The following is a 27,634-nucleotide window of genomic DNA, read 5'->3' as shown; positions in this document are numbered from 1 at the left end:
CCCGCCCAGTGCACTGCAGAAATGCTGCGCTGGGGACGTTTACTGGTTTAGTTAACGCCCGTGAAACTCACTTTGCCTCGGTCACCGCGCCGCGCGGACATGGCGCGAGTTCTGCGCCCGCCGAGCCGCACGTGAGTATCAACCTTTATACGCTCTATTGTCTATGATTTGTGGGCGCCAATCATGCCCTATAAATAAAAATAATGTTTCTGATTTTTTCTCGTAACATTTAATGTTTATTTCGGTTATTTTCAATTGGTATATAAAAAAAGTTATATAATACTATTAATATTACATATACCACTAATATCATTATTTTATTATATAAAACACTATTTTATTATACAAAATAATTACACTATTTATAATTCAAGAAGGGCTAAACCGATTTTTATTTCTCTGATTGAGGTTTCCGACTTGTCTCAATACCAAATAGCAAAATAACTAAAAAAGACATTGGAAAACGAAACAAATCGTGTAGTAAATTATTTACCTGATTGATACTTACATTTTGTATGGAACGGATTTTTAGATACGTCGCAGACGGATTGACTGGATATGACGACTATTTTTTTATTCTTTTAGGCTTTAGGAATGCTTGACCATAATAACTGTGACTTAGAAAAAATAATAAAATAAACCGTAGGTAGGTTTACAATGCCATTACCTACTGATACATGATAGAAACATGTATAAAAATGAGTCTAACGTTATTTACTATATTATATATTGATAAAAGATTCAGTTGTGAACATCGTTGTTCAAATTCGGTTTAATAAAATATATTGAGAAAGATTTTATCTGAAATTCATCAGTGATATTCTAAGGCGGTACCAAATGCGGTAGTTCGCCAGGCAGCCAAGTTAGTTTAGATTTTAAACTACTTTCTTTATAAGGTTTTCCCGTTTAATTCTTTCTCTATTTAATTATATATTAAAGTTTATACCATGATATTTATAAATACGGACGGTATTTATTTTTTTGAATGGCGACTGGAACTAGGAGCATGACGTTGTCACTAAGCCATGGGGGGAATGAAAGAGATTGTTAGTAATGGGGACTAGTTATCCTATTTAACTACGATGGTTTCCACGAGACACCACGTGATGGTCTATTTAGCGTTAATTCATTCAAACAACCATAAAGCCTGTCATTATGAACAGGGAAGACAGAACATGTAGAGTACTTATAGGTACAATAAGGTACTTAATTTTATAAAAGATGTACAAATCTATGGATTATGATTACGTAGACAGTAGAGAGATATAGTAGAGAATTTCTATGTGATAGAATAAAAATAATTCATAGAGTGTGGGCGGGATAAAACCTCCTAGAATACTGTCCTCGGATGTTCTTAATTTTTTTAAACTAGAACCTTCGACGCAGCCGATGAGATTTAGAATTTAAGAATGAACATATCGACCATATCAGATAGAAGCCAAAGAGATAAAAAAATTGTATTCAAACTAAAATGATATTTAAATTTATGTTCAAATAATATTTTATTTGCTGTCTACTGCACTATATAAAATAAAAGTATTTTCAACTAGGTATGTACATATGTATAGTATCGAGAACAGGAAGAATAATAGAATAGAAAATTCTTTATTCAAATAAACTCAGTTTAAGCACTTTTGAATAGTCATCACAAAATTTTTAATCTAGTGTCCATTTGGAAAGCCTTCTCGTCACAAGAAAATTGTATGTCGTTCTTTTAAATAATCGTAGAATAAAATTATATATGCTAGTTAAAAAGTTAGAGTAGAATGACAAATTGATTAGACGTTATAAAGAGATTTATGATTTATTAGATGTTCCGGTTGATATGTGATACTACTGATTCGATTTTAAAAATTCTTTAGTGTCGGGTAGTCCATTTATCGAGAAAGGCTATATCATCAAGCTACGATCAATGCAAGCGATGGTGCAATGAAAATATTGCAAACGTAACGTAAAATATAACACAGATGAAATTGCGTGCGGGTTGGTAAATAATATCCGTAGATTTAGTGAAAATATTAAGATAAAGTTACAACTGCAACAACTCACTTACAAAAATCAAGAGGAAAAAGAGTAGAAATATTGGAATTAACAAGGACCATGAACACCTACTGAAACAAGGATACCATCACTTCAAAGGCTTCTCACAGGAGCTAATCGTTGGAGAGCAGCACATACCGACTCCAGCACCAAAATACACAATGTAATAAAATACGATGTTATTAATTTACATGTAGTTAAAATATAAATAAACTTTAGTGATACATACGAGTGTTTTATTCCGCAATACTACAAGTTTATGCCTTATGTGATAATTTAAGTACCTAATGCAGAGAAAATTTATTATATTTCCTCTACTTCTATTATAATATCGCACGTATATTCGATGTACGATCCAAGTTTCTACACGAAGTTGACAGAATTGATAAAAGTAAATAAAAAAAACTGATAAAAAGAAAATCGTGTCAATGCAAGTCTAACATTATTTGCTGTGATATTAGATTGGCATTAATACGGTTCTTAACTAAAGAATTCCTATTTATAATGTGTCTGAAAGAATAGAGTACGGTTGCTCAGGCCCAAAGTTACACGAGGACGTATCCTAAAGAAAAATTTACATAATTTTTCCCATAGAAAATTTTGTTAGATACGTAATGACCCCTGTTTTATGTAAGGATTCTAATACAATTTGTATTAGAATCCTTACATAAAACGGGGGTATACATAAGAAATTTTCAATGTAAAGGGAATCTTTATTTTTTCATAAAAATATTTTAGTACCTACAATTAAAAAGTAGTTACAAACTTCTAATAAATCGTATAGAATACTTTACTCAAATAAAACTGCCAGAATTTCTGGTTTAAATATATATAAATAGGTCCCCCTGTTTTATTTACCGAGGCACGAGAATTTGCGACAGAATTTCTCGAATTTACCGATAATTATCAAAATTTTTAAGATAATTAATGTTAAATTCAAAGTTCTTGGCTTTATTACACATGAGAATGTTGGACGAGATCAATTAAATCAAATAGTATTTTTTTAGTCATCATAACTGCACTTGTTAATTAAAAATAAATTTCGCTCGGCTAGTCTATATAAAGTATGTCAAAAATATGACATGCTATCACATTACTTTTATTATATTACTAGCTAAACCCGCAAACGTTGTTTTGCTTAATAAATTATAATCGCTATTAAAAAATAGGGGTTTGATGGTAAGAGAGTAAAAATTTAAGGTTGTATGTATTTTTTAATGCCACATTAAAAAAAAAAAAGAAAATAAATGTAGGCACTTCAAGCAATCGAGTTTTGCTTTAGTTCGAATGGAATTTTGCATGCCAGAGAATACTTGAAATATGGTTTTTATGATGATAATGGCAAAAGAAATGAATATACGAACAATAAAAAATACTTTTCTAAAATTGAAGTTTGTGGTTAACGCAGTAGTAAATTATCTCAAATAGAGAATATATAATATCTTTACATTGTATAAAATGAAGTCTCTGCAGTTGTTTGTTCGCTTTAAATCTTTTAAACTTAACGGATTTTAATGCAGATTTCAGCACATTTAGAGTGTTTATGTGTATAATACATGTACACCCGTGCGAAGCCGGGGCGGATTGATAGTAATCTATAAATAAAAAGGAAGATCTCAAATTATCTGTATATCATATTGTCTAAAATCAAAGTGAAAAACATTTGTATGCATAAGACATTTTTTTTATTGTTGTGTGCGCAATGAGTTTTACTGTAGTTAGATATAAATTATTAAAAAAAGATTTTCATAAGATTACAACATTATACTGATAATATACCTAATATTCATCTGACGGCCTCAGTGGTCTAGCGATTTAATACACCGCCTTACTTTCGATGGTTACAGGTTCGATTCCTCGCACGGTATTGTTAATATCAGGCTGAGTTTTTTGTAAATTGTGTATGTATTTAAAAACTATATGCCTATATATTGGTATTTGTAGTCTAGTGATTGGGGTTAGATGGCGTTGTGTGAAGTATACTGAGATATTTATTATTATTATCTCTTTTTAAAGGAGACTAGTCACATTGCTAGCTGTGTAGATACTTTGTCAAGTTGACTTCAATCCGGTCCTCCTAGAAATCATCTTGATTATTTCATGACGAATTTATTTAATCGAATTAGGTGTTATTTTGCGGAAGTACATTCCACTACTTAATGGATTTATATTATTTTGTTTAATTCCGCTACAATTAGCATGTGTGAGACCATAAATATTCAGTGTGGAACGTTCGGCGACTGAACCTAGTCGCGGTTTGGTCTCCGAACAGTCAACACTAATCTGAACTAAGCGAAAGTACTAGTATTACTAGTACTACATCTTAAGCAATATGGGTGTAGACTCAATAACGGTCGAAATTTGATCGCCATTAGAGAAGGTCGTAAAGCTTGTCAAGTTGCCACAGTGAATATTTGTGGTCTCAGCGAATTAAACAAAATAATATAAATCTGTTAAGTCATGATGAATTCACTATCTTTACGAATATGTGGTTATTGACTTGTCAGAGCATGTGAATGAAACGTGCACCAGAGAGTGCAGAATTGCACCATTCCATATAATTCCATAAAATTCTCGTATCACATTTGTCCTCAGGAATGTAAGAAGGTATCACATAATAACGTAATTTCTGCCTTTATACAAGTATAACACATCTTTAAAGGCGACGGATACCACTTACTGTCAGGCGGAGCGTCAGCTTTTTGTCATTCCAGGTTTTGTGTGACAGTTACATAAAAATTGCCCTGACTTGACTGAAGCTTATCTCAAGCCTATTCTCCACTGATTCCCCTTTAACATCGCTATATATTTTACAAGAGACACATTTTTGTACAATTTTATCTTTAGTTATGAAATCAAAGCTAAAAAAATATTTAGATATGTTCTTTAACAATATGTCATAAATTTTATGTAGAAAAAATATATCTTCATAACTGTTGTAAATTGTTAAACGAATAAGAATATTATTGTTATGCATATTTATGTAAAAAAATATTATTGTCGACCTAGGTCAACAATAATATTGGTTTAGTACACTCCTTTTTTCTATGTATTTTTTGAATAATGTAATTACAAAAATATATATCTATAATTTAAATAAAAAAAAAGAAATTATTTCTGTATTTTTCACTGCACACTCAGCGCAGGCGGGTGCACCATTCCATATTCATCTTTTAATAAACTGTCATGTTGGTAGTATCACAACTGTGTCACGTTTCTTGTTTACAACCGTTATTTTTGCCCTTAAATAAAATCTTGAATTTTAATTTATAAATTCATGGTCTACATCACTCGATTTGGCACATTCAATTTGTCCGGTTAGTGGTGTAGTGTGACATCGAGCTTTTTCTGTGGAAATGTGGAAGTGCGGCCGCACGCTGGACGTGACAGCCACTCCGGCCCGTCCAACGCCTGAGTCACGTCGAGAGCCGAGTAGGGTTGCCGACTTTATATCGTTTTATTAAAATCTAATTGGAAATGTTACTATTCTTATATAATAGCTATCGAATCAATATTGTTAAATACAATGCTATTTACAATAGAATTGTCTGATAGTGTATCGGCGCCACCAACATTATTGTTCTCATTATTGTCTAGTACAAGGACTAAGCATGATGACACAGCTTTTACTCGTAAAAGCTTTTTGTATAATATCATAATTTTCGATAAATTTAAAAACAAAAACTATGTAAATGAATAATAATAACTTTAAATAACAAAAAGACACAAAGACTAAATACAATAGAAAACATTACGTTACATTTTGATTACAGAAGTGCTCTCATTAAGAAATCTTCAATATGCAAGTTGTATTCTGTAAACTTGCATATTGAAGATCTCTATAATAAATTGAAGAGTTACAACCCTAATCTAAAGCTAGTCGATCAGCGCGGTCGCAGTCGAGAGCTGGCTCTCAGTCACTGGCGCGTACGTAACATTTGTCACTTCATTATATCCCTGTCCGGAGTCCGGCGTCCGGCGCCGCGTCCGGCCAGTAATGAAGAGATTCACGAGTGGGCCGCGAATATTTCTCTTGTTAATTAACCGGTCGAGTTAAAGGTCAAGTGTTTTAGTTCTGTACGTTGTGGATATGAGGATTTTGAATAGAGAATAAGTGAGTTTATATCTGGGATGGCAAAAGTTAACTGTCTCACTCATGGGGAGTAGCAATTGCTGGCTTGATACATGAACAGCATCACGGTTGGTCACATACCTTTGTTGTGTTATGGTAGACCTCATGCGTTGCCATCTTGAAGGATTACGTTGGTATCCACCGTATGTTGTAATTTGACTGTCATATCTCATTCTTAAATCGAAACACAGCTAATATACAAGTAGCCGCTAGCAACGCGACCTCGCCGCAACTCCGGCTATGACGATCGTAGGTACACGGTGCGTGGTTTTTACTGGATAAGAATACCATACACATCCTCGTCACCCCTCTGCCGCGATGCCAGGTAAATGGTCATTTGAAGATTTGTCCACTTGACAAAAAAAGGGTTGACTGCAGCTAGCTTGTTTATATGGAATCGCAGATTCCTTATAAAAATTTAACACTAAAGAATGTCGCGCTTACTCTATTTAGGATTACTGTCGTGAAATTACATATATTTGATATTCATTTTATTGTATGCAGGGTGTGGCGGCTTCGTGTCGTTCACCAGTAGGATGGCGCTGAAGACGCCCACGCCAGGCGTCGGCGAGCGCGAGACTTGGGGCAAGAAGGTCGATTTCCTGCTCTCGGTCATCGGGTTCGCCGTCGATCTCGCCAACGTATGGCGCTTCCCATATCTCTGCTACAAGAATGGGGGAGGTAAGTACATAACTCTAATAATATTACAATAAGTAGTCTATATAATACATATCTATTTTGAACTATTTTCCTTCGTCATGCCATAATTCGGAAACGACTTAATAAGGTTTTTGATTGTTTCTGATACTCACAAAATATTATGTACAGTACGAATTTGAAAATATTAAAATAACTTAAAAGAAGTTTTGGGCATCGGGCGAAGCCGGGACGAACCATTAGTGAAGGGTTAATAAGGTAAGGCAATAAACTATGAAGATATACTTCATAATTTTTGCAAAACGTAATATTGTGGTAAAGAGCCGGAAGAGAGAGTAAAAAAATAAAGTGTAGTACGTCGCGTTTATGAATTTACATTCTTATTCTATGTTTACAAAGTAAGCTACATATTAAGACTAACAAATATTCTTATACTCATATTTTTATACATTATACATATTATAAAATATAAAAGGCTCTGACGACTTTGATTATGGATATTGGTACTTTAAAACCTTTTTACCTTTTTTTTTAGTTTGAATAAAAAAAAAAAATTATAAATTATAATGTGAACAGTATTATTGATACTTAAAAATTATAACTTTTATTATATAATTATTCAGTTTTAATATTTAATCAGTCTGCAGCAGTATTTCAGCGCGATACTTTGTCTAAGTAAGACCTACGCACAAAGACCTAAACAAAGTCTAAATGTGAAAAATTCACTCTAATTTACATTTAGCCAATATAATTACATTTATATGCTCTTCTAAGGTTCTACCACATTATTATTGATATACTTTAATTTAACATTATAATCAAATGCCCGTATCTCAAATATAGTAGTTTCAAAAGAGACTGAAAGACGTTTTTTTCGAATCGGATTAATGCTCTCATTCAACAAAATCCACCATTCAAATTACAATCCCTGCATTCACGAGTTCACTCCAGTATTTCCAAAGCACTATGATTGCACGTCGGCGTGTGTAGGGCTCTTGTCGCATAATAGTCGGTTAACTATTCTGCACCTTGAGCCTCGTGGTCTGCTGTGTAAAGGACCTGAAGTGGAGCACTGAACACTCGCTCTCACTAATTGAAGCTTCATGCAGGTTACCTGATGTACTTTGATATACCGCATTTCATATGTAGTTGTTTATTGAGTGTTGATAACTACTACTGTACAAAACTCTTTTATTTCGGATAATACACTAGCCGATCATTGCTTTTCTATATAAAATCACTATTAAAATTAGGGGATGGTGATAATATAGAGTTGAATGTATCTATCTGAGGCCACAATCTAAAAAAAAAGTGACCGAAAAATAAAAACAAATTAGGGGTGGACAACTCTTATCACTTAGGGGTATGAAAAATAGATAGTAGTCAATTCTCGGACCTGCTGAATATGCTTATAAAATTCCAGAAAAATCGGTCAAGCCGTTTCGGAAGAGTATGGTAACTAACATTGTGACACGAGAATTTTATATATAAGGTAATAAATATAGAAGTCACAATAAAGAATATGAAACTATTAGAAATCTTTACAATCGGTACCGAATAGTATTAATAATGGAACCTATAATGTTTATTTTAAAAAAATTCCAGACAGTGCAGATATGTTTATTTATTCAAAAAATATGTAGTTACTCTATATCTTATGAGATAGAGTAACTACATATTTTTTATTTGAAATATATGCATATTACCACATATGTTACTTGGATATGTCTGAGATCTGTTTTCTTTATTTTAAAAATTAATATATCTTTTTATCCATTTCTAATTGGATTACTTAGATATAATAAGTGTTCTTATACAAGCTTATTTTGCTTCTTAAATTATGATGGAGCAACATTTTACCAAATTATATTGTTTAATTATTTTCTATACACACGGCTACGGATTAGAACATTTTAACGAGATAATCTTTTGGTCTGATCAACTAATATATGTTTAAAAAACATTAATATTTAAGAAAGTTAATGCGCCAGTGTTGTAGGCGCAAGCGGAAATTAGGCGCCCCAGGCAAGGCCAGTAAAACGCCGCAACTCGACTGTCGGCAGCATAACCGGAAAAGGACAAATGGGATTTGTTTGATTCTATACATGCATGTTTATTTCGACGCAATTTGTGATGTAAGATGCGATAACGGGAGAACATATTCTAATTTCCGTATTATTTAATGTTATAAAATCAAACACAGATATTTTAGTTCAATACGCAATTTATTAGTGAATTTAATTAATTAGTAAACGATTATGAAACCAATATCTTAATAAACAATTAACACCGTTAAATATAAACATTATTACGAAAGAAAAATTAACAACCCATGCTACTTGCATAACCTAACAACATTACTCAAAGTTACTACACAACTACTTAAGCTTTTCCCTTCTTTCCTTTGACTTTGCCTTTCGGAAGTTCCGGTACAGGCTCTGGCTCTGGCTCCGGCGGCGGTGTTAGTGGCAGAACTTTATCAGGCCATATCCGGTTTATGTAATCACATATGTTAACCAAGTTTATAAACTTTGTCTTCGCTGATTTAGGTCCTGGGAAGATGTTCGCTAGTTCAGCTATTAGTTCAACATCTAAGGGAACATTTTCAGTATCAACTTTATCAATTAAATCCTTAACAGCAATAAAAGGCTTTGGATATTCCTTAGTTAATATGAGGAAGAATAAAGCAATATCAACATGACGTTTCTTGTCTCTCGTACCCAGATAACTTGCTCTGTTTAATATGACTTCTCTAGGATCTTGTCCATATATTGTCCAGTTTTTGACTACTTTCCCATGTTTTATGACGAAATTTTTACGGGATTTCATTTTCTTCACTCTATTTAGACATATCATAAAATTTTTATCAACACAAATATTTTCCAGAAACAGATTTTCTATTTTGACACGAGGTTTTAACATTTTTTGTAAAACTACCAACGCATCATCTAGGCTTAGAGGGTTGAACGAAAGATTAAAAGTAGCTAGTCTTCTTGATTTTATTAGAGTACTTGTTAATAATGGAATAGCATCACCCTGGAATCTGTTATTACTTAAATCTAGTATTGTTAATGTAGGTATGCGAATTAAATTTGAAATAGCCACTGCAACTCTTTCTCCTTCCATGGAGTTCCAAGCTAGATTTAGCTCTTGCAAAACTTCGCTATTTGATAACATGTCCAACATTTTTATTGTTGTTGGAGCATGAAAAAAGTTATTCCAAGACAAATCAAGGTGTGTTAAAGTATTTCTAAATTCTAGGGCCTCTGCAAGTGCTAATGCAGTCTGTTTGCCTAATTGATTTTTACTTAGATTCACTCGAGATACTGTTGCACCTTGAGAAATTTGCTCAGCGAAATGAAAGCCTCCGTCTTCAGTTAAACAGTTTCGGCTAAGATCGAGTGTAGTCAAACTACGATTTATAGTCAAGGTATCAATCAATCGCAATACCCCTGATGCTCCTACTCGGCACCCAGCCAATATTAATTCTTTAATAGTGGAATTAATTACCAACATTCTTCCTAAATGAAAACAGGCATCATTATTTAGAAAATTATCAGTAAGATTTAGACGCTGCACATGTTTATTGTAATGCAGTGCTATTGACATTGCACGGATTGCTGCTGGTGCAACTCCGTAATAGCTTAGGTTAATTTCCTGTGAAAGTAAATTCTTAGTGAATATTCGTATGGGGCAAATATTCATTTCTGAACATATTGCTTGATATAATTCCTGTCCATTATCGGCGTAAATGATAGGTTTATCAGGAAGGAGTAAAGCATCGTTGATGCCGGGGTCGAGCACAGCTGGATAATTGTAGTAGACATGCCTGGAGATGTCACTATCAGACATAGAAATATATTTTGTGCATATTTCGCTACTACCCGGAGAATAAAGGCCTTGCGCAGCGAGAGCTATTTTTCTATTCTCTTTAGGATGTTCTATTATCAATGATGACCACTCACTCATAGGAGGATCAGGTTCAGAACTCTTCTCCTCGAGTACTATTTCCTCTTGATATACATGTATATCTGAGGAACTGTTGCTTGATGACATGTTAGTGGTTTTTAAATTTATATAAAAAAATTATGGCTAAATATCTTAGGTAAAACGAATATAAATCTTTAAAATGTCATTATGATTATTGTTTATAGTCTCTATAATTGTTTTTAAAACAAGGCTGAAGGCCAAATTTGTATAAGATCTCTTTTGAAAAATAATTTATGAATGTAACGTAACTGTGGAGAACGTAGCTTCCATTTTAGATTAACTTGTATACATCTCCGATATAAATTAAATAAACTAATAAGTCCGTAGAGTATATAAAATCTTTGGTTTAGAAATTATTGTCTGTGAATTTATTTGTGTGTATGGCGCTGTCCATTGATATTAATTCCTAGTTTATATTAGATAGCCATCACTAGGCTATTCCAAAAGATTTAAAAAAATCTTGCACTAGAGTACCAAAGTTCAAACATTTATGTGGTGAATATGGAAAGTTTCTCTCACACAATTAATTACATCCTGGTCTTTACTTTGAGCGTCCGTTCCCGAGTCACCCTTTGGCGTCCACGAGACGGTAATTGACAATCAAAACGCGCCCTTTATGCTACGAGAAACTTAGTTAGCTTCTCGATGTGCAGGAAAATTAGTAACGTAATAATGGGAGAGGGTAATAAGGTAATGGAGAGGGGAGGTCATCGTTGCAAAGGCCAATCGAGTCTGCCTCTGATCTAATTATATGGCAATTCCCGTGGACTGTTCAAAGGTGATCTTGACTTTCTAGGTCCTGTGCGGATATTGGATCGGGCAATTTATTTAGTGCTTGCTTGTCTCAATGAATTATGAACTTTTAGATTGGCAATATATTTTCACAGTATTTCTTATATCTTAATAATATCTACGAGTCCAGTAAAGAAGAATACATAATTATGCATTACAAATTATTATTTTTTGGTTGAGATTTAAGTCTAAGGCTAAGATGTGTTTAATATGTTGTTTTTTTTAGTTCTCTTTTTATTACTTATTTGAAAAGAACTGAATTACTGATTAATAATTCAAAATTACGATTTATTTGTGTTGGTTTGTATGTTGCTTAATCGCTTGGATCGCTGCACTTATTTGAAATTATACATCATTTGAAAAGTGCAATAATCCAGTTGAATCTACATAGATTACAGGCATATATTGTGTGACTTATGTTAACTTGCAAATAAATGCAGAAATATATGTATATATATTCAGGAGTAGAATATTTTATTTGTGATATAGTGTACATGCTCGGACTATTATGATTTAATATTACTATTGTGTTTACAATCAATTATAATCTTTAGGCATGTACATGTAGTGTAGTAGTTGTACAGTACAATATAGAAACAGCTATATCACAATCAGCACTTGCGTTATAATACTCTTATAGAAATTATTTCTGGCTAATTGATAGAGGTACTTAATCAAGTTGACCCCGCCATTAATCATATTTCAATGACGTATGGAGTCGAGCATATTCAAGCCTGGCTACTCACTGGAAGGGGATTTCACTTCAATTAAATAACGTAAAGGTTTGAAAAGTAATTGAAATCAGTCTTTAATTTTTGTAAATATCATTATTGGTATATTTTATATGCCTGTACAATACACAGATATTTTTACATTCATAAATATTTTTCATACTATACTACATATGGTCAACGCAATTGTCTAAAATATAGCGTATTTTGTAAAAAAGAATTAGTATAAAATACTTCTTTTTCCGGAGAAGATTGAAAAAAAACCATTACAGACAAACATTTTATTATGTTTGTAACAAACCCGTCGATTATTTTACAAAAAATCTACATATTGCTCAATGTGCTTTTGTAGAAAACTTGGTGTAACATTATGATATTGAAATTTTTTTTTTTGCGAAAACGAGATGCGTTTAGTTTTATGTTTAACAGAAACATTCTTCATATACCTGTACATATATTACAAGTTACAAAGGAAAAGAATTTCTGATTTAATGTTTATAAGAATTATAGGAATTATGAAAAACATTCAATTTATCGAACCATTGTTAATAGTTATTTATAGTTTCTCCCACAATATAATGAATACATTTCCGTCTGTCCGACGAAACAATCGAGATAAATATACCTCTCTCGATGATTTAATACGTGCCTACTGCCTGTAACTGGGAATCTCATAATACCCAATCATCCGGGCAATCCTTAGGGAGCATTCGAATGCTGGGATCGCATCGGAATCGAGACGATTCGATTACGCACCTAAGTCCAGCACTTCAGAGGGTCAATAAAAAAATGTAAAATGTATTACGTACTGTAAAGCCGATTAGGAGACTGTTTAGATGTAATTAATTTGGAAAAGATTTGCTTATGAATAAAAAATGATTGATTTTGCAGATAAATTTTATGATTTTAAGACTTTATTAAGTTACGAAGCGCCATAGAGTAATGTTGGTAAATCAGTAGATATTAATATGTAATATTTATCTATATATTATCTTATTATCGTCTGTACACATTTTTTCATTGGGCTGAACGAACTTAAAGTTTGACGTGATGATATATTATATCTAGAGGACGGACGAAGACTATATTATAGTATACATAAAAATTAAACAAATTCGAGAGTAATAACTAGTTAAATATACGCATGGACTAATAGAACAAAAAGGACCGTATAATTGATATAACTTAACCACTGTACATGTGCATTACTGAACGTATGCATTACTTAAAATATCTATGAGTCATCCAGTAGCCATATGCCCATAGTACATGATCTGCTAACTTTGAAAGTTAAGCTAAGTTTGAGATTAGATGGCACTGTGTGATTTTTTTTAACTATTTAATAATATTATATATACAGGCCATTACAGTGAGTAGTCAAGTGTAAGCCTCTAATGATCTACTTAGCACGTTGTAAAGCGCCGCTTTCCGCATTGAAGCTAGGCGAAACTTCTCAAGTGACTTCGGCACTTCGGTCGACTTACAAAAGTTCCGGAACACGTCGCCCCCTTTATATCCGCGACCTGTTGCATCCGGCAATAAAGTAAATCTGGGCTATATTCCCTCTTATACCAATCTATAAATGTGTGGGGTGGCGCATAAAGTTGTCGTCCGTTGCTCTCACATAAGACAACAATAAAATGCATTCGGAATATTGGGTTCAAGTCTTTGTTTGCTGTTTTGCAAGACGTTTAATTTAAAAGAAATATCATTAATCACGTCCCCGATCCATCTTTAGATTGCTTAGCGTTAGCTTATCAAGTTATCAAATGTATCTTGAATTCTTGAAAGCATTTTAAAATGTCTGTCAGGTTATGTCTTCTGGAGAGTCAAGGGGCTGAATAATTTCATATTCCGTGTTAATGCCAACGGTATCTTGTAGACATTGCTATAACGTATCGATTATTTTTGTGTATTTAAAGTTATTCTTGCTTTTGTAATGAAATAGGTAAATTAAATTGTTGAATCATAATTCTTGTTTTTTTCGACTATTTTCAAAACTAGAATATTTATCTAGGTTTTCCCCTTCATAGTAATAAAATAATATATAAAGAGGTAAAAGCTCAAATAATATTAACAACATTGATGATATTTCGTAAATGAAACAAAACGTTGTTCTTATATTACGTCTTAGTAGGTGGTAGTTATCTATTTACAGAATTAATGTTATCAACGGATGTCTCTCGTTAAACAATTGCGACTGTTAATAGGTACTAAGAATTCCATGCATTTGTAACAATAAATAGGTTGATGTGTATTGGGTACAGTTTATTTTTTAAAAATAAAAACCATAATTTTAAATTTTAGTAATTAAAGGTTGGTGGTAAAAAAATACTAAGTTTTTATATTTAACCGACATAGAAAGTCGATGAAAATTAGGGGATACATCTGTTTCTCCTATTTTTACTGAGAATGTTACCGATTCTTTTTTCCGTTATTAATTAATAATTTTAATTATGAAACTGCAATACAGCTTTGTTGTGAATTGCATGAATTGCAGATTAACATTTATCTATTTCATTCAGATACTCCATATTATGTTAGTACACAACTTATAAACTATTAATTATCTAAGAAGCAGTTTATATTTTATTAATATGAACACAATATCTTTTTATTATCGATACATTTAAAAATATAATTTAAACACTATTAAATTCAATAAAACACTTGTTTTGTAATCAGAATACCCAAAAATTTATAATATTGTTACTTTTCAATAATGGTATTCAAGTATGAGTCAATAAGTAATAGTAAAAATACCCAAGTGTAAATACCTACCTATCAATTATATTAAGTAAGTTTCTAGATAAAACAATGCCGTATTCAGTTGAATTTCATAAAAGCGAATGGTGGGTGAATGCAGGCGTCTTAAAAGGCCAATTAAGGCACAATTTGCGTTGCTCTCCCCGGGCACCGTGCCAATATGGAATTATTGCTATGCGACGCGCCCGTACCGCCGCCGCGATCTTAAATTGCCATGCTCTTTGGAAGAAGTGAACTGAAAAAATTGCTTTTTAAGTAATATTGTTATCGACTGCGGGTATTTATTAAATGATCCTTTCAGTTGAAATTGACTTTCAACGGGAGAAGCTTCTCAATTCTACTGTATGTTTTAAATGTTTGTCATACATGGTGTAAATCTTTGCAAATTTAATTTATTCTTTTTTAACAGACAGACGTTACACCTATGTACGTTATAAGCCAATACTGTCACAATTTATAGATAGAGCCAATGTATACGTTCTTATTTTATTTGAATTATTATATGTAGAAATATTTTTATACACTAATACTACTTAATAACAACAGATTTAATAAATATTTAGGAGCAACATAAATTATTATCTTACTTCTTGTTAGTACTTCATTATTGCTACGAATAATTCGGATAAATCAGACGCGTGGTTATATCTGCATACTTACCTATTTCAGCCGACATGCACGTTGCTTTGTAAGCTGTGTTGTGCTTGAAGGGCTACTGCAGTTATTACAGGCATTTTATTGAAGACTAGCTGTTCGCGCGACTTCAGACGCGCCTATTTTACATATTACATCAGCTATCTGCCAAAAAAAGTCCCGTCAAATTCGATCCAGCCATTTCATCAGAGATTAGCCGGAACACACAGACAGACAGACAGACAAAAAATGTTATTTTGGTGTATGTACCGTATTTATATTCATCTCCTATAGACACTCCAATTTTATTTATATGTATAGATTATTCTATAGGCATGAGTGATAACGTGATGTCCGTAATGCTGTTCATGTATATAGGCGACGGTTACCACTTACCATAAAGTGGGCCGTCAGCCATAGATATCATAGATATCATTCCATTTAAATAAAAAAATCATACTCGCGATGGGTTTCGTCATCCATAAACACATTGTTAATACTTATACCTAATATAGTTTTTAAACTCTTGTGTTCAATATACGTTATTTATATGATTAGTAGACAATAATTATAACATAATGTACCTACCGTGATGTACAGGCGCTTTCCTGGTGCCGTACTGCATCATGTTGGTGGTGGGAGGGATCCCACTGTTCTACATGGAGCTGGCGTTGGGACAGTACCATCGGAAGGGTGCCATCACTTGCTGGGGCAGACTTGTACCGCTGTTCAAAGGTAAGCATAGATACTGACCTATTTGGTGGGTGCTTTGACACACACAAACACCCATTCCCAAACACACACACACACACTTTGGTTTATGCATATATTACAAACATTACTCATTTTCTATTTATATTTCATAGTTTCATTCCGAACTATATAGTATATAGTAGTCTGTGTCACGTAATCAATTTGGTATTTCGTACCAAATTGATTATATATTTTCGTTCTTATCTTTGAAAGTTAATGCTTTCTAGCTATAATATACAATTTCAGTTTTTTTATCTGGGGGTTACTTGAAATTTATAATTATATAAGACGTATCTAATAAAGTATAAGAAAATCAATTATGTGTATGTTATGTTATAACGTAAAAACATCAATTGATGATGACTGTAACCTAAACCAAGCAATCGTAGGAGTACAGAAATCTTAATCGAGTTTCAATTTTATGATTGATTTCTAATAAATCTTTGGTTCTTGATTGATTCTTTCTTTATATATTTTAATATAAAAAAATAATTATAAGTTAAATATATATATTAGAGATATTTGAATTCGTGATAAACATTCGAAAGTACCTATATCGGTTCATTAAATTTATTTGAAATATATTTATAATCCAAAGATCTAATTTTAAGATCGTATATGAAATAATGTCACAAGCTACACCACATTCATTCGCTTTTTGTTCAACATTCATACATTAGATATGAATTAGAGCAAAAAATCACTTCATTTTAAGTGTTCTCAATTTGAAATGTTAAAGCACTAACATTTCAGAGTGGATTATGGTATTACCGGTATTACCGATTGTAAAGTCACGTACTCGAAGCTCTAGTAGCGAAATGGAATCGCGTTGTTCCGTCTCAGATCTTGACTTATTGCCTGCTCTTTGGCGCAGACAGTTATTGCAGACGTGGAACTACCCGCCGGAGTGGTTTCCAAGTTAAGCTTTATTGCTACATTTCAATAAAGATACGTATATTATTATGAAATGGTTTAATACCAATATTTAATGATGAAATTTGTTATAAATATGAAAGTTGGTGTGTTTTTTTATAGAAACACACGTGAATGAACTACAATTAAATTTAGTACATGGATTATCCAAATTCTTGTATAAAATGAAGTTGCTTCTGCTATCTGTTCGCCTAGATCTTTTAAACTACGCAACGGATTAATGAAAATTAATGCGGTTTTAGCTATAGATAAAGTGATTCAAGGGGAAGGGGATACGTATAAAACGTATAATAGGTACGTGTACACTCGTATATATTATTTACCAGACGTGTCAAATAGTAAATTTTTTATAACGATGATAATTTATTTGTCGTATAATTATTCGTGTTAAGACGCGATTCATTACATTAATAATCTGACAATAAATGATTTTAAGATAAAAAAAAGCTGCTTTTTAAAGCTGTACCTACCTTATGTTAAAATTTTTCGGGTTTAATTTAATTCACTGTGAGTTTTTATAATGTTCAGTCCAGATATTTTAAAGTACAGATAAATGACAAGCCGATAAATGGAGACGCTTCACATTTATTCGTTTTTAGATTTAAAAAAACATTAGTTTTATGTAACCGGCATTGTTGATTGCGGATTGCGAATAGCCTTTTAATGTACCTTAAAAATATAATAATCCATTAAACATCTACATTGTTCTGTTTCTTTTTATCAATTTATATATTTGTCAAAATGAATATTCCGCGCACTATAGTTAAATATATCTGGTGTACAACATTACTCTATTATATGTTTTATTATCGTATTACAAACCTGTAATATTAATATAAAAATATAATGGTAATATACATTTTTGGTTTATTATTTTAATGAGGTAAAGCTTGATGATAGCATTATCTACTTACTATAAAATTTCATAATACAAATACTTTACTCTTTATAGAATGCTATTTTTATTATTATCTCATTAAAAGTAACATAGTCAGTTAAAAATAAATGATTAATATAGAACACTTATAAATATTATATTTTTTATCACTGTCCTTACCGTCCAGTACGCCCTGCTGCTTTAGTTTTGAATAACTAAGTAAGAAACTCAGCTAATACACTTTATTCTTATTAATTATTTTTAAAAGTGTATCGATATTTATATAGAATAATATAGCATTTAAATATAACATAATAAGTGGACATTTTTATATTATATTCAAATTATAGAAAATGCCTCTTCTGAACAATTAACGACATACGAGTACAAGGTCATTTTATGATTATCTACAGAGTAATAGGTTTTGTTCAATATGTATTTTATAATAAATATTTCGAATTTATTAAAAATCTTTCGGTAGCATATTGTAGAATTTAATTCCCATTCCAATGAATTCCGATTCCATTAACTTCATGTAGTCCAAAATGTTATCTTTAATAACACGACTATTGATAAAGCTTCTTTAAATAGCGTGACGTAGATCTCAAATACACCAGGTACGTTACATTAGGATATTCGATGCAGTGACAAACTTCATTACACCTATATCCTCAAGATGCGACCGAAACGTAAGGATACGAGTGAAGCCGCGAGAGTCGCGCCCTCGCACTTAACATCCATAATTGACACCATTTCCACGGCTCCCCTTAAGTGCTCGTCCCATACGGACGGCCCTCAAAAGACCCGGCAGATTTGCGAGGCCGGCTTATGCTACTGATTTCATTTCACCCGATTGTCACGTCGCCCCGCTGAGTGCCGACGACGATATGATTTTTGAAGAGAAATAAAATTGGTAATGGACTGGAAAGATGCTATAGAAACTCGATGGACGTATTCTTGATGGAAACGTAGTTCGGTTTCGCACTTTCGAATCAATGTAGAAGGCTCTTTTAGTAGCAATAACGTAATTCCTTTATTAGGGGTGTCGTTCACTTTCGTCACACCCCTTCTCACACAATTAGCTTTTTGTTATTAATAAAGCAGAATAAAAATCCTAATTCTGATTTAAATAATACTTGCCATTTTTTTTTTAATGTTTTGTGTGGTTTTAAGTGATTTGTATTCACACACTTAAACTTTAAAATGTAAAGTAATAATAAAATTATTTAAAAGAGCAACACGCAAGATAGCTTTCCGAATGAGCGGTAGATTAAAAAAATGTAATGACTATTCAAAAGTGCTTCAATGTAAGTTTATTTGAATAAATGATTTTCTATTCTATTCTTTAATGTATAAGTAGTTGGTTGTCTCACACACAAATAAAATGTTAAATAGATAATTATAGAATAGAAATAAAATTAGTTTTAAACAAAAATCTGTAACTTATCTTTTTTTTTTTATTAAAATAAATAATATTTCTAAAATAAAAGAAGTCTAAGTTACTTCTTGTAACATTAGCTGTCTATGAGTGAGAGTTTCGTCAAAATCGTCAGCCTTTTCAGAGGTTATCAAGAAAAAATATATACTTTAGCATTTAGTGACAAGCTGTTAATTTGAAATTACAAAGAGATACTTCAATTTTATTTATCGTGGCCAAGTGGCTTTCTATACTGACTTAAACTCTAAACCTAGTGATTTTAGATTGACATTAAAAAAATATCTAATATATCTTTATATTTCTGACTTGACTTAGATGAAACACTGATAAACCAAATAAAGACACGTTAAATGTCGCAGACACTACGACGTCTCTAGTAGCTCTGACTAGTCTACATGTGATAATAGTCGTGAAGATATTACATATTATTATACGAATAATAATACTGGCACCCTATAAAATATCGTAAAGAAACATAAAAAATAGTACTAATTTTGTACAGGGATCGGATACGCGGTGGTTTTGATAGCTTTCTACGTGGATTTCTACTACAACGTGATCATCGCTTGGGCTCTTCGTTTCTTCTTCGCTTCCTTCACCACCATGTTGCCGTGGACCAGCTGCGACAATGAATGGAACACCCCCTCTTGCCGACCGGTCAGATTAAATTATACTATTGTTACATAATCTCGATTGGTTATGGATATATTGAGATGGGGTAATCATTTTCTTGCATAGCATCCCATTTGTTGCACTTTATTTCTTTCTACAATGTGAATACGGAAGAAAACATACTTCAGTAAATAAAAAGCCTCTATTTCATATTGATTTTCATTTTTAAAATTGAGATTGTTACCATGCTGACGGCCCACCTGCTGGTAAGTGGTAACCGTTGCATATTTACTCCGCGGACTTCGTGTCATCCGGTGATGTCCGTTTTACCTCTCATACGAACCATTCCTAAGAACTTAGTTGTAAGTAGGTTACAATCTTGCAAATATAAAATTTTATGTAAATTTGGATGAATGTTATTATTTAATGCATACTGGTAATACAAATGATGGTATACAAATTATCAAATTCCAGAACAACTTAACTCAACATCGCGCTATAGATATATACATCTAGTTTTTTATATATTACAATTGTGATTTTTTTATAAAGTATTCTTAATATTTATTACAGTTTGAAGCTATATGGAATACTACAGCTGTGAACAAAACTCGTACACGCAATAACATCTCCTCTGCGACCATCGGACCTGCACAAACTACACCATTTACTTCCGCTGCTTCCGAATATTTTAAGTTAGTTATTTTATATAAAAAATGAGTGTTAAATCTTTAGATAGTATAGATACATAGCAAGTCGCCCCCGCGCCGCTGTCCTCTGCGTCCTCTAGATTATATAAAATACGCAATGGATTTTACCGTTTCAGCAACGAAGGATTCTCAATAGAATGGTTATATGTAATGTTTATAATGCATGCATATTACACCTACAGGAAGGTCGTGAAATTCAAAGAATTGTAATTCGTGCGTAGCCCTGATTGGTACTAGTATTATATTATACGCAGTTCTTATAAAAGTAACTAACGAATATATATTTAAAGAGACATGTACTGTATCAACAAATATACCTCCCAAACATATATAATTTTTTTTTTTTATAATGTTCATAATGCTAATCTACTTTCCTCAAGATAACACGAAAATTTTTTTTAATCATATTTTTAAATTTAATCTGATAAACTTTTATTATCTTAATTAATAAATTTTGGATCTGTGATCACGAAACGGAAAACTTTCAGTCATCAGTTAAAACATAATTTTTATATTAGATGGATAAGTGGGTATTCTCTATACTTGCAGCCGTGCAATATTGGAACTTCAAGGGAGCGAAGGTCTGCACGACTTGGGGGCTATAAAATGGGACATGGCCCTATGTCTGCTCGCAGTCTACATTATCTGCTACTTCTCGCTCTGGAAAGGGATCAGTACCTCTGGCAAAGTAAAACGAAAAAATATAAAATCTTTTTTCCTTCTAAAGCATCAACACACGGACAGAACTACATTTTTTTAATCGAATGGGAAACAACCTGACGTCTCCACTGAGTTCCAACGGCATGCCGGATATCACGTCATCACGGTTGCTATTTACCATGAGGAGTGTCAGAGGATTGTACGCCGTTCCAATTTAAAAAAAATTGATTTGCTTATATTATTTACCTGACTGTAACATACTTATATTTCGACAGCCTCGGTGGTCTAGCGGTTTAGCACACCTCTTTACTTCCAAAGGTCGCGGGTTCGATTCCTCACACGATACAAAAAATTGTGTTCATGTGTGATTATTTGTATCCGTCTGGGTGTTTTATGTGGTGTTGTATTTACAATATTTATAACAGCTTGGGACTAGACGTCCAAGATTATTATTATTATATAATGACAATTTTATCATACAAATTTTTAATTTTTAACTTTTGATATTACACACACAAAAACACAAAAAATATTTATTTTACATTTTCTTTAAATTGTTTTCTCAGGTGGTGTGGTTTACAGCTCTGTTTCCCTACGCCGTTCTTCTGATACTTTTCGTTCGTGGTATTACTCTCCCGGGCTCCGCTAACGGCATTCAGTATTATCTGAGTCCAAATTTCGAGGCAATAACGCAACCTCAGGTAATAAAAAATACAACCAATAATGAAGTGTGTGTGAATGAGAAAATAAGAAGGTGTTCGCCGTGAGGCAAATTCGAAAGTCTCTTTGATCACTAATAGAGAAGGTTCGTTTCAGTAAAAATGTTTTAGTTTCCGCATTGAATTATTGTGGTCTGATTCTAATGGTAGTGGAATTAAATAAAATAATATAAATCCATTAAATAGGGAAATGGATTTCTGAAAAATAACACCAAATTTAAGAAATTTAGATACAACGCGATATCAGTCATTATGAGGTATGCCTTTCAGGTGTGGGTGGATGCGGCGACACAAGTGTTCTTCTCACTGGGGCCCGGATTTGGCGTGCTTCTTGCATATGCATCGTATAATAAATACCATAACAACGTATACAAGTACGTACCCAACTTTACATTATACATGCGGTTATTTTAACTGATTAAAAAAAGGAGATGTTTAGTTCTTGCTATTTTTAATAGTATCTGTAGGAATTTACCGTGATATATATCTAATAAATATAATAGAATAAATATGTATCGGTTTGTATAGGCGTACCTTATTCAATCCAGAGAAACATATTAAACAACTAAAACTTTACACACATATATGAAATTACAAACAGACACTTCTCATATATAATGAGAAATCAAACAAAAGAGAAATGTTACAAAAAACGGTGAAAATGTGACGGAGACGAAGCTGCACGGGTCAGCTAGTGTACAAGTAAATAAAATAGTGACGGTTTGTCAACTTTTAAATAAATACTGTACTCACCTAAAACAAATATCCGTCTCTCTGTCTGTTTGACGGCTGAATCGATTTTGACGGTACTTTCACTCGCAGGTAGCTAATGTTATAAGAAGTAAATTAACAACTTATATTTTAGAAATATTGTAAATTTTAATAAAAAAAAGTTTAAATCCACGCGTACGAAGCTGAGAATAAATACTATATAATAAAGTACAGAAATGTTCACGCAATTATTTTTTTACAGAGATGCGCTCCTCACCAGTGTGATCAACTCGGGTACTTCGTTTGTGGCCGGCTTCGTAATCTTTAGTGTACTCGGTTATATGGCGAAGGCTTCCGGAAGAGATGTTCAAGACGTGGCGACTGAAGGCCCCGGATTGGTATTTGTGGTTTACCCGGCGGCTATAGCAACCATGCCCGGGTCTACCTTCTGGGCTTTGATCTTCTTCATGATGTTATTAACACTTGGACTTGATAGTTCTGTAAGTTTTTTATAAACATTTTTATGACGCAATGTTTGAGAGAACGCAAAATAGGAAAGTAATAATGAGAATTAAATCTGACCTGGGGGCGTATTATGAACTCTTTAAAATCCAGTCAGTTTCCAGGCAGTTCAGTTTAAGCCGTGAACTGAATGGGAATAAGAGTTCATAATACACCCGCTGATACTAGCTGATTTAGCACTAGCTCTGTAAATTGAAAACGAAACTTCGAAACGGCTAGACCCAAACTTCTTATGTGTATATTCAATAAGTCTGAGAATAGAAAGTAAATTATTTTTCATACACCTAAGTGATAAGGGTAGTCCACCACAAATAATTATTTTTTATTTTGAGACAACTTTTTTATATTTTCAATTTTGATTCAGCATTAACAAGTATATGCCCCTAAATTTTCAACCTTCTATCATCAACCTCTATTTATATAATGGTGATATTAGTACATTAGTTTATATGGCAAAACGACGTTTTCCGGGTCAGCTAGTAGTTATATATTATTTTTTTCGTTTCCAGTTCGGCGGTTCTGAAGCGATAATAACGGCATTAAGCGACGAGTTTCCTCCGATCGGTCGACACAGAGAGCTGTTTGTGGCGTGTCTGTTCACATTGTACTTCTTCGTGGGACTCGCATCCTGTACTAGAGGCGGCTTCTACTTCTTCCAACTTCTGGATCGATACGCCGCGGGTTACTCCATCTTAGTGGCTGTGTTCTTCGAGGCTATTGCTGTGTCTTGGATTTATGGTAAATACGTTAGAAGGAAATTTTAATAGCCTATTTTATGTACTTCGGACAGTGTACGAGTATAATCTTCTCATTATATACATATCTAGCGGTTTATCCACATCTGGCGGTAGTTTAGCGGTTTAGCACATCGATTTACGTCCGATGGTCGCGGGTTCGATTCCTCGCACGGTGCAAGTATTTATATTCATAAGTATGATTGATTCTCTACCTGGCTGTATTCTATGTATTTATGTATGTATTTTGTTAAGTTATTGACAATTCTAATGTTTACTTTATTAGGAGAGGACAGTTTAGAACTTACATGCTAGAGTCGTCGTCGATTATTTATTATATTAATTTAATAATAAAGACTATAACATAATAGCAGAGAGAGTGGACTCATTGTGTCATGCCTTTAGAGACCGTTTTGCCTTGATTACTACTTCTAAATGTTATTATAAGCAGCAATTGTAATTGTTTATTATTATTTGAGGTAACTAAAGACGATTATTATTATTTACAAAAAATGCATATGTAAGTATTTATATCAGTTGTCTAGTAGCTAACCTAACCTAACACAAGCTCTGAGTACCGTGGGACTAGATGACGCTGTGTTAATTATCCAGGGTTATTATTACTATTCGCGTCATTTTCACAGATTTTGCTAGTTTTTTAGGCTTTATGACGTATACCACACTTACTCATTATTTTACTAGACTTAATTTTTATTTTACCACCAAATTCATATATACAGGTACAGAAAGGTTTTGCGAAGACATTCGCGACATGATCGGCTTCCGTCCCGGACTGTACTGGCGGGTGTGCTGGCGGTTTGCGGCTCCACTCTTCTTGTTATTCATAACCGCGTACGGACTCCTCGACTATGAACCTCTGCAGTACGAAGGGTATGTGTACCCGGGCTGGGCGAACGCATTGGGTTGGACCATCGCTGGATCCAGCGTTATGTGTATACCAACTGTCGCTCTGTACAAGATTATTACCACAAAAGGAACCTTCTTTGAGGTACGTTTAATATCTGTTTTGTGTATTTTGATATTACATTTCTTATTAAATAAAAAATCATTTATTCATGTAGGACATTATGGCCGTTTATGAACGTATTTTTTTTGTATTAATATTTTTTCCTTATACTCCAATTCGATAGAGAAGCACTTGGAATATTTTCGCCAATAGAAAGATGTAGTTTTATCATCAAATAGCTGCTATTTCTATCCCCGAAGAATAGACAATCTAAATAGACAACCCTACAATCATTTTTGTCCCTGTTTGTAGTGTGGACATGAATCTATATGGGTACATATCTTCAAAACATAATGTATTTAAGTATGTTTAGTTTTGTTTATGAAGTTGTACTTAGTTTGGAATAAAGCAGCGCTGTATATGTTGCCTATGATTATATTTTTCATTTATTTATTATATATAATTTGTTCTAATAGCGGCTGCGGATCCTTACAACTCCGTACGCGGACACAGAGAACAATGGCGCAGTCCACAACGGCGTGATAGTGTCAGAAAGTGGTGGCGTACGGTTGGCATCAGCATGTCACACTCCCACTTCTCCCCAACCACCTTCTTCCACCACTCCAACTCTTACCACTCCCACCGGACCGCCACTCTCCTCTTCCGCCGCGCTCGTCTGAGCACAACTCTCCTTCGACGTCTACTATGTCTAGAACCATCTAGAATGGCAACACTCCCAAGTGGAAATGTCACGTTGATTTTATTGTAGAAACATAAGTTTCTTAGTATCGTAGAAAGGCAAGAATTTACTCTTGTACGTAAATGTATTTTTAAGTTAATTTGTGCTAATCTTGAATTTAAGTTAAGGCTTTGTTATTTATTTTAATAATATTAATAAACCGTCTATACCTATATATAATATGTTTAACCTGTAGAGGATATTGTTTACCAATAAATTGGTAAATTGTAGTTTCATTGTAATAACATAACATTGGATATAAGTAAATGCATGAAAAGCAGTTACTAAGCAGGGATATGGTTTAAATCATGGATTACTAATGTAGATTGTAATCTGTGGTCTATGAATGTGGGAAACGTTAGTGAGCTCTTGGATATAAGGTGTAAGAAAAGAAAGAAAGAGAGAGATTTTGTAATAGTATAACAACTCTCTTTTATTCCCGCTAAACATATTTCATTGTCTATGACAAACATAGTACTCTATGATTACAACTATGATATGATATATCTATTCGATATTTGATTAACGATGGAATTGTTACGCGGTGATACTTAGCTTGGTTTTAATATTATATTCATCAATATTTATATGTAGGAATTTAAAACATTTAAATAATGGATTGAAGGGGTAGTTAGAATTGATTAAATACTGGCTGTTTGTATGTATAAAACAACAGCTCATGTAATGGGGTCAAGTACCTAAGTATGTAGATATTTAAAAAATATGTACCCTGACTTTATTATGCAGAGTTATGCTATAAGTATTATATAAATGTCTACTATTTGACATTGTTTTCTTTATGTAGGTATTATATGACTTGAATATAATTCAGCAAACCGTCGATGTGTTTAGAGTTAGATTCTCTGTGTATCTAGATATTATTCATAATAAGCAATGAGGTTGAAACTGGAACAATTACATTATTTGAATATCCACCGCACTTTATATTATTTCATGTTGTAATGTGTGCAACACATGTAGCTTTACATTTATTTAGATATGTTTTTCCGACCGTACCTGTTCGGTGGAAACTTTATAAACCTTTTTGATCTCCCGCCATTTTGGTTATTGTTTATTTTAAATATAATAGAAGATTGTATATTTCAAGAACGTGTATCGTAGCATTAATAAAATAGAAGCAAATTTGCGCTATAGTATATAACTATATAATCTTATTATTGTATTCTTTATAGATTAGAAATGTTTGGTAGTTATCAATAAGAACTACTAAAAAGTTCTTTGTTAGCAATGAAGTTACCGTAGCTTTGTAGAAAAAATGAAATAAAAAAACATTAGATTAGTAGATAATAGAATAGGTAACTTGTTAGAAATACACATTAATCAAATAATTATAAGAAAAAATGAAATGCTGTGTAGATAATAGAAAATGGTAGTGGATAATTGTTATTATAATTAAATATTATGCAATATTACGTATATTATCTATTACTTATAATAATGTTCATATACCCACATACTGTTTAAACTTTAACGTATATGTATTGCTTAACTGCATCT

The 27,634-nt window shown here is 32.8% G+C and overlaps 1 protein-coding gene across 1 annotated transcript; it reads left to right on the top strand.

Moving 5' to 3' along the window:
- Positions 1 to 72: 72 nt before the first annotated feature.
- LOC131850781 (sodium-dependent dopamine transporter) lies at positions 73 to 26,303 on the top strand. Its single transcript, XM_059201142.1, has 12 exons — positions 73 to 131; positions 6,677 to 6,853; positions 16,342 to 16,476; positions 20,245 to 20,399; positions 20,928 to 21,049; positions 21,614 to 21,752; positions 22,291 to 22,425; positions 22,714 to 22,817; positions 23,417 to 23,654; positions 24,186 to 24,414; positions 25,151 to 25,419; positions 25,854 to 26,303. The coding sequence occupies exons 2-12, from the start codon at positions 6,709 to 6,711 to the stop codon at positions 26,055 to 26,057; spliced, it is 1,875 nt and encodes a 624-aa protein (XP_059057125.1). The 5' UTR covers positions 73 to 131; positions 6,677 to 6,708; the 3' UTR covers positions 26,058 to 26,303.
- Positions 26,304 to 27,634: the final 1,331 nt, after the last annotated feature.

The sequence above is a fragment of the Achroia grisella genome, unplaced genomic scaffold (genome assembly GCF_030625045.1).
Source record: "Achroia grisella isolate CSIRO2021 unplaced genomic scaffold, CSIRO_AGI_Agris_v1 utg779, whole genome shotgun sequence".
Lineage (NCBI taxonomy): Eukaryota > Metazoa > Arthropoda > Insecta > Lepidoptera > Pyralidae > Achroia > Achroia grisella.
The sequence above is the reverse complement of the archived record's forward strand: the minus strand, read 5'-3'. Positions and strand labels throughout refer to the sequence as shown.